The 16804-nt window shown below is 36.0% G+C and overlaps 1 protein-coding gene across 1 annotated transcript in view; it reads left to right on the forward strand.

Annotated features, from left to right (window-relative positions):
- LOC110460993 (voltage-dependent calcium channel subunit alpha-2/delta-3-like) overlaps positions 1–15864 on the forward strand; it is a 50807-nt gene extending 34943 nt beyond the window's left edge. Inside the window, exons 20-24 of the mRNA XM_021514252.1 lie at positions 168–223; positions 4550–4775; positions 6948–7069; positions 8292–8395; positions 9612–15864. Coding sequence (XP_021369927.1) covers positions 168–223; positions 4550–4775; positions 6948–7069; positions 8292–8395; positions 9612–9725 — 622 coding nt within the window. The 3' untranslated portion in view covers positions 9726–15864. The remainder of the gene's footprint in view (positions 1–167; positions 224–4549; positions 4776–6947; positions 7070–8291; positions 8396–9611) is intronic.
- Positions 15865–16804: the final 940 nt, after the last annotated feature.

The raw sequence follows: 16804 nt of genomic DNA on the forward strand, positions 1-16804 counted from the left end.
TTTACAGTGTAGAACTCTTTGGAGAGAAGTTGAACATATGACAGTTTAGGTAGCTTGTAACTTTTGTTACTGATTAACCAGCTAATGTTCAAATATATAATTTTCAAATATTTACATTTCAAAAACTTTCGTATCAGTAGATATCATTGTCAATCAAACTGTTGCAGGTTGATGACAGAGTGGTCATTTCACAGCTGGTTAACTGGTTCTCATCGATCGGAAGGTAGGTAAAAAATGGCTAACATTTTACAAAAAATTGTCTTGACAACTCCTTCTAAAGTAATGGTCAAATTTCAAAGAAAGTATTCACATATGATAACTACCACCTGATGTTGTGCATCGTGGTGGATTTTAGCTCACCTGGCCCAAAGGGCCAAGTGAGCTTATGGCATGGTGCGGCGTCCGTCGTCCTTCCATCGTCAACATTTTACTTTAAACAACTTCTTCTCAGTAACCAAAAGGCCTAGGGTGATGTTATTTGGCCAGAAGCATGTTGGGATGAAGCGCTACCATGTTTGTTCAAATAAATGACCTGGACTTATATTCAAGGTCACAGAGGTCAAATATATTTAAAACCTTTCAACAACTTCTTCTGAATAACCGATAGGCCTAGGGTGATGATATTTGGCCAGAAGCATGCTGGGATGAAGGGCTACCAAGTTTGTTCAAATAAATGACCTTCATCCATTTTCAAGGTCACAGGGGTCAAATATGGCAAATTCGTTAAACAGCTTCTTCTGAATAAGCAAGAGGCCTGGGGTGATGATATTTGGCCTGTTTCATGCTGGGATGAAGGGCTACCAACTTTGTTCAAATACATGACCTTGACTTATATCTAGGTCACAGGGGTCAAATATGTTTAAAACATTTAAACAACTTCTTCTGAATAACCAATAAGCCTAGGGTGCTTAAATTCGGCCAGTAACATGCTGGGATAAAGGGTTACAAAGTTTGTTTAAATAAATGACCTTGATTTATATTCAAGGTCACAGGGGTCAAATATGTTTAAAACCTTTAAACAACTTCTTCTGAATAACCAAGAGGCCTAGGGTGCCTAAATTTGGCCAGTAACATGCTGGGATATAGGGCTACCGGGTTTGTTCAAATAAATGACCTTGGTTATATTCAAGGTCACAGGGGTCAAATATGTTTAAAACCTTTCAACAACTTTTTCTGAATAACCGATAGGCCTAGGGTGATGATATTTGGCCAGTAGCATGCTGGGATGAAGGGCTACCAAGTTTGTTCAAATAAATGACCTTGACTTATATTCAAGGTCACAGGGGTCAAATATGTTCAAAACATTTAAACTACTTCTTCTGAATAACCAAGAGGCCTATAAGGTGATGATATTTGGCCAGTAGCATGCTGGGATGAAGGGCTACCAAGTTTGTTCAAATAAATGACCTTCATCCATTTTCAAGGTCACAGGGGTCGAATATGTTTAAAACCTTTAAACAACTTCTTCTGAATAACCACAATGCCCAGGGTGATGATATTTGGCCAGTAGCATGCTAGTATGAAGGGCTACCAAGTTTGTTCAGATGAATGACCTTGACCAACTTTCAAGGTCACAGGTGTCAAATGTCTTAAAATCTTCAAACAACTTCTTCTCAATAACCAAAATGCCTAGGGTACTGATATTTGGCCTGTAGCAATCAGGGCTACCAAATTTGTTCAAATGAATGACCTTGACCCTCTTTCAACCTAATGTCATTGTTTGACATTCAAGGTCACACTGATATTCTGCCTGTAGCTGTATTTTAGTCAACTTTTAAGATTACAAGTGTGAGATTAATACCAGGTGAACGATGCAGGCCCATTGGGCCTCTTGTTTTTTCAATCTGTCCCTTTTTTTTGGAGTAATGGCCCTTTGTTGGAAAAAAACCTCCTCAAAGACTATATGACCAATTTCAACAAAAGTTTTAAGATATGATAACTATCCCCTTATGTTGTGCATCCAGGTATATTTTTCCAACATGTTTTTATGGGGTTATGGCCCTTTATTGAAAAAGTCTTGTCCTGACAACTTTTCCTAATCTACGGGCCAATTTCAACAATTTTTACAGATATGGTAACTGCCCCCTGATGTTGTGCATTCAAGTAGTACTTTTTCCTTCCAGCCCTTTTTAAAAGGAGTAATGGTCCTTTGTTGAATAAACCTTTGTCTACCTCATAAACTACTAGGCAGATTTCAATGAAACTTTACAGATATTGTAATTACCTCCTGATGTCTTGCATCAGGCTAGTATTTTTTTCATTTCGACCCTTTTTAAGGAGTAATGGCTCTTTGTTAAAAATCTTTATCCTGACATCTTTTCCTTAACTAATAGGACAATTTTAGCACAACTGGTTCATCTGGGCTAACAAGATTTGGTATGTAAGTATTTTTTGGCATGGGGAGGGAGTGAAGGAAGTATGTCAGTGAACAGTATACTTAAATAAGTGTACATCTCAGTCAATAAAGAAATCATTACCGGTGGGAGACTATGGATTGCTTTGCAATGCCTTACCTAAGTAAACCTTTAGCTTGCAGTTCTGATTTATATAGCAGCGGGGGTATGAGTTAGCCTTTGGCTTACAGTTCTGATTTATATAGCAGCAGGGGTATTAGTTAGCCTTTGGCTTACAGTTCTGATTTATATAGCAGCGGGGATATTAGTTAGCCTTTGGTTTACAGTTCTAGTTATTATTGTTTTATTTAGAGAAAGTTTCAATACGAAATACGAAGTAGACATTCTCCTTTGGCGAAATCTCACGAGAGTAAGACACAACATTAACAGTAGTTCAAAAGTATCATACAGTAGCACACAATATCAAATTAAACGGTAGTTCACAAGCCTCATACTATAGTTCACAAATGTCAAAGGGTAGTTCACAAGCCTCATACAATAGTTCACGAGTGTCAAACAGTAGTTCACAAGCCTCATACAATAGTTCTCAAGTGTCAAACGTTAGTTCACAAGCCTCATACAATAGTTCTCAAGTGTCAAACGGTATTCACAAGCCTCATACAATAGTTCACGAGTGTCAAACAGTAGTTCACAAGCCTCATACAATAGTTCACACGTGTCAAACGGTAGTTCACAAGCCTCATACAATAGTTCACACGTGTCAAACGGTAGTTCACAAGCCTCATACTATACTTCACAAATGTCAAATGGTAGTTCACAAGCCTCATACAATAGTTCACGAGTGTCAAACAGTAGTTCACAAGCCTCATACAATAGTTCTCAAGTGTCAAACGTTAGTTCACAAGCCTCATACAATAGTTCACACGTGTCAAACGGTAGTTCACAAGCCTCATACAATAGTTCTCAAGTGTCAAACGTTAGTTCACAAGCCTCATACAATAGTTCACGAGTGTCAAACAGTAGTTCACAAGCCTCATACAATAGTTCACGAGTGTCAAACAGTAGTTCACAAGCCTCATACAATAGTTCTCAAGTGTCAAACGTTAGTTCACAAGCCTCATACAATAGTTCACGAGTGTCAAACAGTAGTTCACAAGCCTCATACAATAGTTCTCAAGTGTCAAACGTTAGTTCACAAGCCTCATACAATAGTTCACGAGTGTCAAACAGTAGTTCACAAGCCTCATACAATAGTTCACGAGTGTCAAACAGTAGTTCACAAGCCTCATACAATAGTTCTCAAGTGTCAAACGGTATTCACAAGCCTCATACAATAGTTCACGAGTGTCAAACAGTAGTTCACAAGCCTCATACAATAGTTCACAAGTGTAAAATAGTAGTTCACAAGCCTCATACAATAGTTCTCAAGTGTCAAACGGTATTCACAAGCCTCATACAATAGTTCACGAGTGTCAAACAGTAGTTCACAAGCCTCATACAATAGTTCTCAAGTGTCAAACGGTATTCACAAGCCTCATACAATAGTTCACGAGTGTCAAACAGTAGTTCACAAGCCTCATACAATAGTTCTCAAGTGTCAAACGTTAGTTCACAAGCCTCATACAATAGTTCTCAAGTGTCAAACGTTAGTTCACAAGCCTCATACAATAGTTCTCAAGTGTCAAACGTTAGTTCACAAGCCTCATACAATAGTTCACACGTGTCAAACGGTAGTTCACAAGCCTCATACAATAGTTCTCAAGTGTCAAACGTTAGTTCACAAGCCTCATACAATAGTTCTCAAGTGTCAAACGGTATTCACAAGCCTCATACAATAGTTCACGAGTGTCAAACAGTAGTTCACAAGCCTCATACAATAGTTCACACGTGTCAAACGGTAGTTCACAAGCCTCATACTATACTTCACAAATGTCAAATGGTAGTTCACAAGCCTCATACAATAGTTCACACGTGTCAAACGGTAGTTCACAAGCCTCATACAATAGTTCACAAGTGTCAAATGGTAGTTCACAAACCTTATACAATAGTTCACAAGTATCATACCATAGTTCACAATTGTCAAACAATGAACTCAAAAGTATCATACAGTAGTTCACAATTGTCATACAATAGCTTTAAATTATATTTGAAGTTAGATCATTTGTTAGAGGTAACTGAATATATTTTTCTTCCAGCTTCACCAACTCCTACAGATTGCCCAACAATGGAGTATGATCTTTCGGAGATGAATCCGGAGCACCTAGAGATCTGGTACTACCATTATAAGAAGATGGCCCATTGTCAGCCTAGTGTGGTTATCAACCCTTGTCATAAATACATGACCTTATACAAGGCTAATTTCCAACAGTTACGAAACCCACGCATCAAGGGCACTATTTATGGCTGTGATCAATGCAACATGTAAGAAAACCTTGTCTCTCTATGGTTTAGAAATTATAAATGGCTTCCTGTTAAGTGAAAGAAAACTTATAAATAAAATTAGTCTAATATTAGAAAAGAAAATTTAATAAATGTCAATATCATGAGTTAGGATGTAATTGGAGAGTTTGTCTTTGTAAGCTGTCCTTTATAGATAGTTTGTCTATGTGAGCTGTCCTTTATAGAGAGTTTGTCTTTGTGAGCTGTCCTTTATAGAGAGTTTGTCTTTGTAAGCTGTCGTTTATAGATAGTTTGTCTTTGTGAGCTGTCCTTTATAGAGAGTTTGTCTTTGTGAGCTGTCCTTTATAGAGAGTTTTTCTTTGTAAGCTGTCCTTTATAGAGAGTTTGCCTATGTGAATTGTCCTTTATAGAAAGTTTGTCTTTGTGAATTGTCCTTCATAGAGAGTTTGTCTTTGTGAATTGTCCTTTATAGAAAGTTTGTCTTTGTTAGCTGTCCTTTATAGAGAGTTTGTCTTTGTGAGCTGTCCTTTATAGAGAGTTTGTCTTTGTGAATTGTCCTTTATAGAGAGTTTGTCTTTGTAAGCTGTCCTTTATAGAGAGTTTGTCTCTGTAAGCTGTCCTTTATAGAGAGTTTGTCTATGTGAGCCATCCTTTATAGATAGTTTGTCTATGTGAGCTGTCCTTAATAGAGAGTTTGTCTTTGTAAGCTGTCCTTTATAGAGAGTTTGTCTCTGTGAGCTGTCCTTTATAGAAAGTTATCTTTGTGAGCTGTCCTTTATAGAAAGTTTGTCTATGTGAGCCATCCGTTATAGAGAGTTTGTCTATGTGAGCCATCCGTTATAGAGAGTTTGTCTATGTGAGCTGTCCTTTATAGAGAGTTTGTCTATATGAATTGTCCTTTATAGAAAGTTTTTCTTTGTGAATTGTCCTTAATAGAGAGTTTGTCTTTGTGAGCTGTCCTTTATAGAGAGTTTGTCTATATGAATTGTCCTTTATAGCAAGTTTTTCTTTGTGAATTGTCCTTTATAGAAAGTTTTTCTATGTGAGCCATCCGTTATAGAGAGTTTGTCTTTGTGAATTGTCCTTTATAGAAAGTTTGTCTTTGTGAGCTGTCCTTTATAGAGAGTTTGTCTTTGTGAATTGTCCTTTATAGATTGTTTTTCTTTGTTAGCTGTCCTTTATAGAGAGTTTGTCTATGTGAGCTGTCCTTTATAGAGAGTTTGTCTTTGTGAGCTGTCCTTTATAGAGAGTTTGTCTATGTGAGCTGTCCTTTATAGAGAGTTTGTCTTTGTGAGCTGTCCTTTATAGAGAGTTTGTCTTTGTGAGCTGTCTTTTATAGAGAGTTTGTCTTTGTAAGCTGTCCTTTATAGAGAGTTTGTCTTTGTGAATTGTCCTTTATAGAAAGTTTGTCTTTGTGAATTGTCCTTAATAGAGAGTTTGTCTATGTGAGCTGTCCTTTATAGAGAGTTTGTCTCTGTGAGCTGTCCTTTATAGAAAGTTTGTCTTTGTGAGCCATCCTTTATAGAGAGTTTGTCTTTGTGAATTGTCCTTTATAGAGAGTTTGGACATTTTTGTTGGAGTTATGCCCCTTTTATTGCCAAATAAGGGCATTGTGTAGTAAAAGTTGTGCATTCAAGTAGTAAAAGAACTTGGGTTTTTTAACACTTGACATAGCAATGCTGTTCATTGATTTTGCCGTTAATTTTTGCTTGTTAACACAATAACTGGAGCCAAAACACTTTTCTCACTAATAGCACTGAGCAGGCGACACATCCACTCCTGTGGAATTCTTGTTTTCAAATGAATGACTTTGACATACTTTAAAAGTCACAAGACACGGTCAAATGTGTTGAAAACTTTCAGCAACCTGTTCTCAATAACCAAGTCTCAGGATAATGATATTCGGCCAGCAGAAAGGTTGGATGATGTGCATAAAGTTCGATCAGTTGAATGACCTTGACCAACTTTTAAGGTCACAGGGTCAAATGTTAAAAAAACTTTGGAACACATTCAACCAAAAGACCCAGAGTCGTGATGTATGTAGCTTAAAATTAATTTAGCCCATATTTATGTGTATTCGACTTGTTAACCTGTAGGGTTGCTGGTATGAGATTAATACCAGGTGAGCGATACAGCCCGATGAATTGGGTTTGTTGTAGATTTTACACACATGTTTGTGTTACTCTGTTACAGGACATATGTAGTCCAGTGGATTCGAGACACTAACCTGATCTTTGTCATCTCCACCGCGGGCTGTGACTGCACAGGCAGGCCGGACTTCGTACAACCAATATTCGGGGAGGTGCCAGTCATTCATATCCTTTATGTAAATACCATCATGGGTCATGATATAAAATCACACAGTCACTTAAAGTTAAGTGCTGATGAGGGTCTCCATAACTCCAATCTCTGTGTCATCCAGGCCAACTTTTCTGTACATATTTTCAAATAGGACTAAAAATTGCTTGAAAATTAACGTGTTTTTTTTTAATATTTTTGCTCATTTGAAACCTCTCCCAGGGCATTTTAAAACACAGTCACACAAATATTTGCCTTTTATTGTCTAAATGTGGCAGTTAAATGTCTACTGAAATACGATGAACAGTTGAAGATGAATGTTTTTTGTTTATTCTGCTGTCTATGCAATCTGACAGTTTCTCCCTTGTTAATGTAAGATAGACCTACTACTGAAAATGCAATTGTTGAAACCCTATAAATTTTGTAATTAAAATACGAGATAAAATCTAGAAACTCCTTGAAACTCTATTTGCTAGTTATATTGTTGAAACCTTGCAGATCCAGTATAAGATCCATTACAACCAACATGTATTTCCCTTCCATCTGTCGTCCATCAGTCTGCCAACTTTTCCTTTAAAGACTTCTTCTCCCATCATTTTGCTCAGATTTGATCAGACTTGCTACAAATATATGGCACATGGCCCTGAGTACACGATTTCCAACTGGTTTCTTATTGAAGCTGACCTATATTCGGGTACTCCTAATATCCCTAGTACTGAGCTGTGCAATGAGACCCCAAACATTTGTGTGCAATGTTGCTCACTAAAACATTGACACTTTATTGCTTATGGTTTATATGAGCTGATATTTCTCACATTTGTTCAACAGTGTCCATCCTAACCCAGCTGAGCAATTCAGGCCCACTGGGACTTTTGTTTTTTCTGGTTTTTCTTGTCAATCTCATTTCGGAGTCTGCACCTCTTTGGACCAAGAGTTGTTCCTACCAAAGTTTGGCATGATGCCTTCCACAGCTTCTTATGGAATGTAGTTAACAAGTTTGACATAAAATCCAAGCTGGCTGTCTCCAGGCAGCCATTTTGTTTTTCCAATCAATCAAGGTCCTTCCAGTGGTAATTGATTTGTTTTTCAGATGGACTGACTGAACGTCTGACTGACAGATGATGAACCATAGACAATAACTATTTGAAAATTAAAAAAATGGTAATACTTTTACCTTTTTATTAGAGACGAATTGCATTTTAGAGTGAAATTATTATTTTACCTTAATGAAAAGTTTACCATCAGATACTGAGTTTTGCAGTCGTCTGGAAAACCAGTCGGATCACGGAAGACAAACTTTCAACAAAAAAAGGCATAGATGTATAGATGCAGATGATGACACGGTAAGTTGATATGAATATTTAAAAAAAAAAAAACTGAAATTTATTGAAAATGACTTATGCATTGTCGTAACCAATTGTTTTAGCTGATTTGAATTCAAATAATGCCAACATGACAGCCATTTTGAGAATTTACTAGTGTTTAAATAAAATTAAACTCGCTTAAAAGATTTTGTAGAAAAGAAGTTGGAATGATCCGCCCACACTTTTGATCATATTTGTTGTGATTTTGGATCCGATTTGAAATCCAATATGGCCACAATTGGCAACCATTTTGAAAATCTGTTTTAAAATTAAATTCAAATCTACTGAATTAATTTTACTGAAATGTAATTGGAATGATCAGCACATTGTCCTGACCTATTCCTGTTATTTTGGAGCCAGTTTGATTGCAAATTTGATAATCATGACATGACAGCTATATTCTGCAAATTCATTTGAAATTCTGCCTGAAACTTAATGGGATATCAGCAAAGAGTTGTGAAGTTATCATTTTGTGCTGATTTAAAATCCAACACGGCTGCCTTGGCAAGCATTTGAATGATCCTGGAGCGATTTTGGCAAAACCAATAAATAGAAATAATCAAGAGCCAATTTGCAATCCAATATGACCACCACGGCAGACATCCTGAAAGTCTGTTTTGAACAGAATCATCAGAATGATGTACACATTATTGTGAAGTACTGTCGGTAGTAGCACCCCTTACAGTGTCGGTTCCTCTTTATGCCATTTGATTAGGTCATAAATCTCAAATGTGAATGTTTTACAACTCCTTGAGCCTTTTGTTTGTAGTAAAAAGATGAGGTATGCTACGTGATATTACTTTACATAAAGGGACTGCAAAAATTAATTGTCAGACTTTTAACTTGATATTTTGTTTGAGTGAAAACAAAATAAGCAGTCAGTTTCCAAATCTACAGGACCTTGATCAAGTCCTATTTTTTTTTAGGCTATTCGGTATGTTTTAACTTGGTCCATTTTTAAGCCTAAAAGTGTGAGATTAATAGCAGGTGAATGATGCAGGCCCATTGGGCCTCTTGTTTATGTTTGATATGAGGATTTGTTGTGAATGTATATAGCAAAAATAATATATAACTTTGCAAAATGATCATATTATTTTCTACTTAATAAACCTAAATGGTACTGGGATACAATGTTTTTAACAAAGACCAGTGAAATCAAGGTCCCTTTTAGTTAAAGTTGTTGCTTCAATTTCAGGAGGACGATACACGATGTGGACAGTGTCGGATACAAGTGTCCACGTTACTGACAGTTTTGTGTCTATTGTGGACGTGGATAGTCCACACAAAATACAGCGCTGGCTCCTCCTGATACTGGTGTCAATCATCATGTCCATTTCACTATTGTCATTCATCAACAATGCCATCTATAGAGATTACGTAGGACCTCGTTATTCTGGAGTTTTGTAATTCCTTAGATTTATTTGCCAGGAGCTAGCATATCACTTATATTTAATACAACAGGAAATTCGCAAAATAATGGCTTACTATGATCTCCTGTCGTTACGTGATTCAATTGATGAAATTCTCACGTTTAACTCATTCACCCCCTGAAGACCCAATCAAACTCTTCCAACTCAAAGGTTGGAATAGTTCATTAAAAGATTTCAGGGGTAAATGAGCTAAGAGATCGTCAAGAAAACTAGATGGATTTATAGTATTTAGGAAGTGACCTTAGTCACAGAATTTTCATTTACTTACCATTCTTTTATATGGAATATTATATATTGATTTCAAATATACTATTGGAAAGCAATGTGTCCGGCCTAACGAGGTTCAGTCATTATTAGCTAATTGTACATTCCTCTAATAATTTGACTCAAACAGATGTTAATTTTATTTCACTTGATCAATTCCTACACCTTATATTGAATATCTCAATTGTTTGTGCAAAAATGTATTAATGTTTATAAATAACTTGTAATATTTAAGAAAAGAAGTGAAAAAATAAGGTTGTGAGCACATTTGCTCAAGTCTTTTTCTGCCTGATATGGTTTACACAGTTCTAATTGTTTAAAATGATTTTACATTTTGTAGATTTTTCATTATAATCATGAAGAAGTTTTTATCAAGGGACATAACTAGTGTCTTGAATGTTCAAAATAATGTTAGAATAAGGATTTTACTTGTTGAAACTGCTTGTACATAAAATAATATGTTTTTTTCATTCTAATAAATGCATTTTCTTTTTGGTATTTATGGAACAAATCTGCATAATGAATGTTTGTTTGAAATCAAAAAAAAGTGTAAAATGTTGGTGTTACTTAATTGAATTTGGTAGAAATGGTTCAATTGAAGTTTAGCTTTTCTAAAAGGGGTCAGTAGGGGTTTATACATAAGAAAGCAAAATGGTTCAACTGGTAGATATTTGAAAGGAAGGGGCCATACTCCTGATGAAATAAAACAACCTTTCAAGCAGATATCCGACAGGCATCCTTTTCCCACAGTAAGCTAGCTCACCTGGACAAAAGAAGCATGCAGCCTTGGCACAGTGTCCTTTGTACACCTGTCAACTTTTCTTTCCTTTAAAAGGAGACTTGATGTTATATAAAATGAAGGGTGTTTCACATCTGGTGCTGGCGGTGGGAAATCTTTTTTTTATTATTATTTAAATCTTTCTCTTTTTATATGGATGAAAGATTTAGACCAAATTGGAACATTCTTTTTAGATCATGAGGACTAGATGCTGTATAAATAAAGGGTGGAGCCCCTCTAAAGTGCAGTAACCTTGAGTGCTATAAAGTGTCATCATATTTCCTTGATCTACTTACTTTCAAGGTCACAGGTCAAATATGTTAAACATTTCGCGCAACATTTTTAAAGCACTCTCGGGTCTAAAACCATGCTTCTTGGATACATGTAGATCAGCAGTACAAATCTTTTTCTAATATATTTAAGGGCAAACTGGTCAACTTCCACTGCTGGGGTAGGATTTCAAAGCAAAACTAAAGCATATTAAGATTTTACCCCCATCCCTCTGGCCACAGGAAGTAATACTCTTGGTGCAGTAGGAAAGTGACTTTGAAAACTTCACTTCTAATTTCTGTTGGGGCCTGCCCTGATTACATGGGTTATCACCACATTTGGTTTGAAATATTGACAGGGAAAGATGATCATATTTTGTAAATATAAAGCTGATTGTCCGCAAAAGAGGAATGCATTCATGCAACCAGATTTGGCCTCGCAGTCACTCTCAAAGAGAAACCTGCAGCTTGTCTAGGCGTAAACAGATGAATACACTCATGCTATCAAGATTGGCTCATGGGTCTGGCAACGCCCCAGCTAGTCATCCTTAAGACAAAGAAATCAAAGAAAGGACGATGTCCTCTTTAATGTCAAGAGTCAGAATTGAAATTATTTAAAATGTAAATGATTAAATATCCAGGTGAGTGACAGGCTTCTAGGTATCTTGTTCATAAAAGGATGTCCCCAAAAATACTAAAATTCACCTGTGACTAAATATTTTCATTCATTTGCCACTGAAATTGTACAAGAATTTCCCAGCCTTCCTCTCATCTACCACTGATACTATAAACATGGTATTAAATAGACCCCAGTATAAAATCTAGGGGGGGGGGAGGTTCTTACTGAGAAATTAACCAGTTAGCTTGTGTATGCATGTACACAGTGGATGTAGGTGCCTTGATGTGACATGATAACAATTACTTTATGTAAATAGAAAAGGTGTCATGATAACTTATTAGGACCATGTCGGTATGATGGTGTACTAGAACTGTGTATCTGGTAACACTCCTGCCATAAACTGGGATAATTTGATGTTGTAGTAATTAATAGAACAAAGTATATTTCTTATGTTAGATTTTTTGAAAGCTTAAGTTTAAGATGATATTGTATTAATTACAATATGTAGTCTCATTAAATAAATACCTTAATTATTAGGGATGTTATCCAAAGGTTTCTACAAATAGGCGCAAAGACTTCATGATTGACTTTGAGCCATTTGAAAATGTTTTTTAACTTTTCTAAATATGATCAGATTTCAATAAAACTTGGTCAGCAGATATAAGGTAAAGACAGACTACATTTGGTGATGAGCAGAATTTAAGTATATCTAGTAAGTAAACAACAACCTGATTGCTTATTCTGCAGTATAACTTTCCTAAATATTCTGCAGGATAACTTCCCTAAATATGATGACATTCCAAACAGGCTGTGTGCATGTCCGGTTTGCAAAATTACTAAAATACAATTGGTTCAAGTATTTGCAGGGAAACTTACCTAATATGATTGGATTTCAGTAAAACTTGATCAGCAGATGTACTTAATGTAAAGCAAGTCTTAATGGAGGGTGAGTACATTGTACAATGATGTCACCGTGACCTACTTTTTATGTGCCTGCCTTAATGGGGCCTGTTACCATTGGTCATCATCCATAGGTCCTTCATACATTTTTGTTTCCATACTATCATTGGATTTGCATGAAACTTTGTGGCAACTATCTTTAAAAGCATTCAAAGTTTTGTATTCTTTGGGGTAATTACTAAATGAATGTGTCTAATTTGGGATGCCTGTAGGGTCAAAGGTTACACTGCTGTACTGATGGGTTCTCATCAGGCCGTGGTGTCGTTAATTCATACCTCAAACACAGGTTGCCTGTTACACAAGAAAACATCATATTGTGGGGCTTTGGTTTTGGGGACTCCGAAACATATTCATTACAACTAGCGTATGATATCATATTGCATTCTGAACGACCAGTTTGTTTGTTTTTCGTGTAGGCACTTGAATATAAAATTTGCTAGAAACCTGGTCAATAACTACAAATTACCGGGAATATTTACAACTGCTGAAGGCCCTTACATGCACCCTCATGTTTTTATTTCTAAAACCTGGTTCATGAATGTCAATAACATGTAAGCTATGGCGTGGAAGAACAGTTAAAAACTTTATCATTTGAATTTTCCTGTTTTAGGTTGAAGATATGTCTGATGTATTGTTCCTCCTAGTATAGTCCCCCACAGGTTATCATACAGTTTGATAATAGTTAGCGTAGATAACACCAAAATATCCCAATCTATGGGGGTTCATTTGTACATATAAAACAACTTTAATTGTATTATCACTTGGTTGAATTATGATTTTTTTTTTTTGTTATTTTGTTTAAAGATTACATTTCCATCAAAATAATTAATGGTGTGTGTTCATAGAGCAACAGCATATGTTCATGTGATGGTACCCGTATGTACATATAGTGTTAGCTCATGTTACCATGGTGAGTGTTTATGTTACCATGGTGTGTGTTTTTTATCATGGTGAGTGTTTATGTTAACATGGTGTGTGCTTAAGTTACCATGGTGTGTTAATGTTACCATGCATGGTGTGTGTTTATGTTACCCTGGTGATTTTTCATGTGAACATGGTGTACGTTCATGTGATCTGATGATGGAGTGTGTTCATGTGGCCATGGTGTATGATGTGATCTGATGATGGTGTGTGTGTTCATGTGACCATGGTGTATGATGTGATCTGATGATGGTGTGTGTGATCATGTGACCATGGTGTATGATGTGATCTGATGATGGTTTGTGTTCATGTGACCATGGTGTATAATGTGATCTGATGATGGTGTGTGTGATCATGTGACTATAAAGTATGTTTATGGTGTAGTCATGTGACCAGGGTGTGCGTTCATGTGGTATGTGGTAATATTACTACAGAGAGAGTTCAACAGGGTTGCATTTTGTGCTACAGCAATTCCATCCAATTGAGTGTGTGGATACGTGTGCAGTGTTTATCTGTAGGATTTAGTGGGTAACCATTGTGACACATAATACAAAGATTACAGGATTTAACTTTGTAAATATACTTTTGAAATCTGTAAATTGTAGTATTTTCCTGAACATTTGTTAGCATAACCCACTTTATGACATGTTAATATGTGAACCAACACAAACCAGTTTTCTTTAGATTTCATAAATTTTGCAAATACCAGAAAATCAGAAGAAAATAGAATTACTGTATGGCAAAATCATAAATAGAAATCATTTCTTTTTCTATCACATATATGTTATTTATAGTTGTATGACAATCATGTTTTGTTTCTTATTATCAAATCAGAGATAACACATCTTCTATAGTATATTATATGTACAAGATGTAGTCCATCAAATTACGTTTGCCTTGGTCGTGGTGGCCATTTGAAGGGTTTTAAATTCTCCATAAATTATATCTTCATTACATGTATTTTGATTAACCCTTTCACCACTGTAGACTATAATGGACTCATCCATACCAATGCATGGTAGAGTCTACTAAAATTACATAGGGGTGAAAGGGTTCATATATATTTTGTGAAGATAAGTAGACGCATGCTTAGGTATACCTTGTTCAAATCATGGCATAGCTCAGATTTAAAAATGAAAACTTGAAATCTGAAAAATGAAGTCTGTTTCGGATTAGAGTGGGGGAAAAACGAAGAATTTTCATGTAGACCCCAATTGAAAGAAGCTGAAGTAATTACGTATGGGTTTTTTTACTTGGAATTTTTTCCAAACAACTGTTTAGAATTTGTTTACAAAGACTTTTCTGAAGCCAGTTTTCAAATATGAACAGACACATCAGGTATTGAAGTGATGATGACAAAAATAGACTGTTGTTAGCGCAACAATATTTAATAAAACAAAAACAAAAAACTGATAGTACCACTACAATATATACTGGCCCCCAAAAGAAATAATACATTATTGTATTGATAGGATTTCATTGCTGTTTTGAAACTGCTGTAAATCTGCATGGTCAGAATCCATATAAATATGTGTGATATCATTAAATTGACTCTGCTTCATTTAAATGTCTCCATGAAACAAGATGTGGGCGGTGGGATTGAGATTTAGGGAAAGCGATGGCCAATCGAGCACACTGATGATCTGTTCACAAAGAAAGGCCATATGTTGGTTGGTGCGACATTAGCCTGTGCGTTTAACTTTGCTGAAACATGCCGCCATTTGCCACCATGAATTGAACAACATGTGGTACCAAGATCTGCTCCCTGTAACGTCGAGAGTTCAGGCTACCGTCGACGATCACAGGGTGTGTGTGTGTCCATTCCCAGATATCCAACCCAAAATCATGACACTACCACCGCCAAAATGATCATCACCTACTTCACGTGCAGCACGTGTGATTTGGCCCGGACATCCAAACAACAATGATTTTCCTTGTACTGACTAATACGGTAACCCTGATAAAAAAAAAAAGAGTCCTTTCCACCCTTTGTATACACATTGCACTTACAAATCTTCTACAGGTAAATCAAGCTAATTGCTTAGTTTCACTGAATTTTGTCAACGTTTACTTGACTAATCTGAAGCCAATACCTGGAGCCAATCTTACAAAGCAATAACATCTGTTTTATTTCAGATGTGTTATGAACATGCAATATTTTAAATAACGTAACATTCCTTTTTGGGGCCAGTACATAACAGAACACAACAAACACAAATCTGATGTTATGCCTTTGTTTACCTAAAAATAATCTTTTTCAGGAGGTGTTGTAAAACCATGCACTGTTACGTTAATCTCTACTTATAACCATATCCAAAATTATTTTTAAAAAAAAACACACAGCACAAATCACAGACTTCATGTTAAGTTTCAGTTCATTATGATGGACCTCTTAAATCTGAGTCTGGTCAAATATACCTTTACGCAGGTAACCTGAACCTTTTCACAGATGTTTAATGTATTGACCCCTTTAACATACCTGTACATGTAGTACTGGGAAATCTGAAACACCTGGAGAACCCTTGCATTGTATATTTTGTACAGGTTATATATATATTTATACCAATGTTATCCAGTAGCTGGAGTGTAGTAGAGTCTATATAAGTATACGGTCGACCTTGATTGCATCATTTTTATGACCGACTCCTGCTGTGGTAGTGCATCTTATTAGGTTTGTCTTTGGGATAATTATGATTGTAAAACAATCCTTAAATGTATAGAAAAACTTCTGGATGCAATTTGCATAACCTTAGCATGTACTTTTTATATGAACAGTAATGTACATATATGCCTTAATTGTAAATTATGTTTTACATTAACCCTTTCACCCCTATGTAACTTCAGTAGACTCTACCAGGCATTGATATTGATGAGTCCATTATGGTCTACAGTTGTGAAAGGGTTAAGGGAAATAAAGTAGAATTATCAGGGTTTTTTAAGTATGTAGACACTCCCTCACTGCATATTTTTATACACTAAGGGGTGCACTGTGATAACCCTTAATGAAAAATGACCCCTATGCTGTAAAATAAATATTGCATTAAGAAGTGGGTTGTATCGACCCCTGATGATGAATTCGTCTTATTGCACAAATGGAAAGTATCCAAAAGACATCGAGGATCTTGCTTACATTAAGGGTTGTCACCC

The sequence above is a fragment of the Mizuhopecten yessoensis genome, unplaced genomic scaffold (genome assembly GCF_002113885.1).
Source record: "Mizuhopecten yessoensis strain PY_sf001 unplaced genomic scaffold, ASM211388v2 scaffold10529, whole genome shotgun sequence".
NCBI classification, from domain to species: domain Eukaryota; kingdom Metazoa; phylum Mollusca; class Bivalvia; order Pectinida; family Pectinidae; genus Mizuhopecten; species Mizuhopecten yessoensis.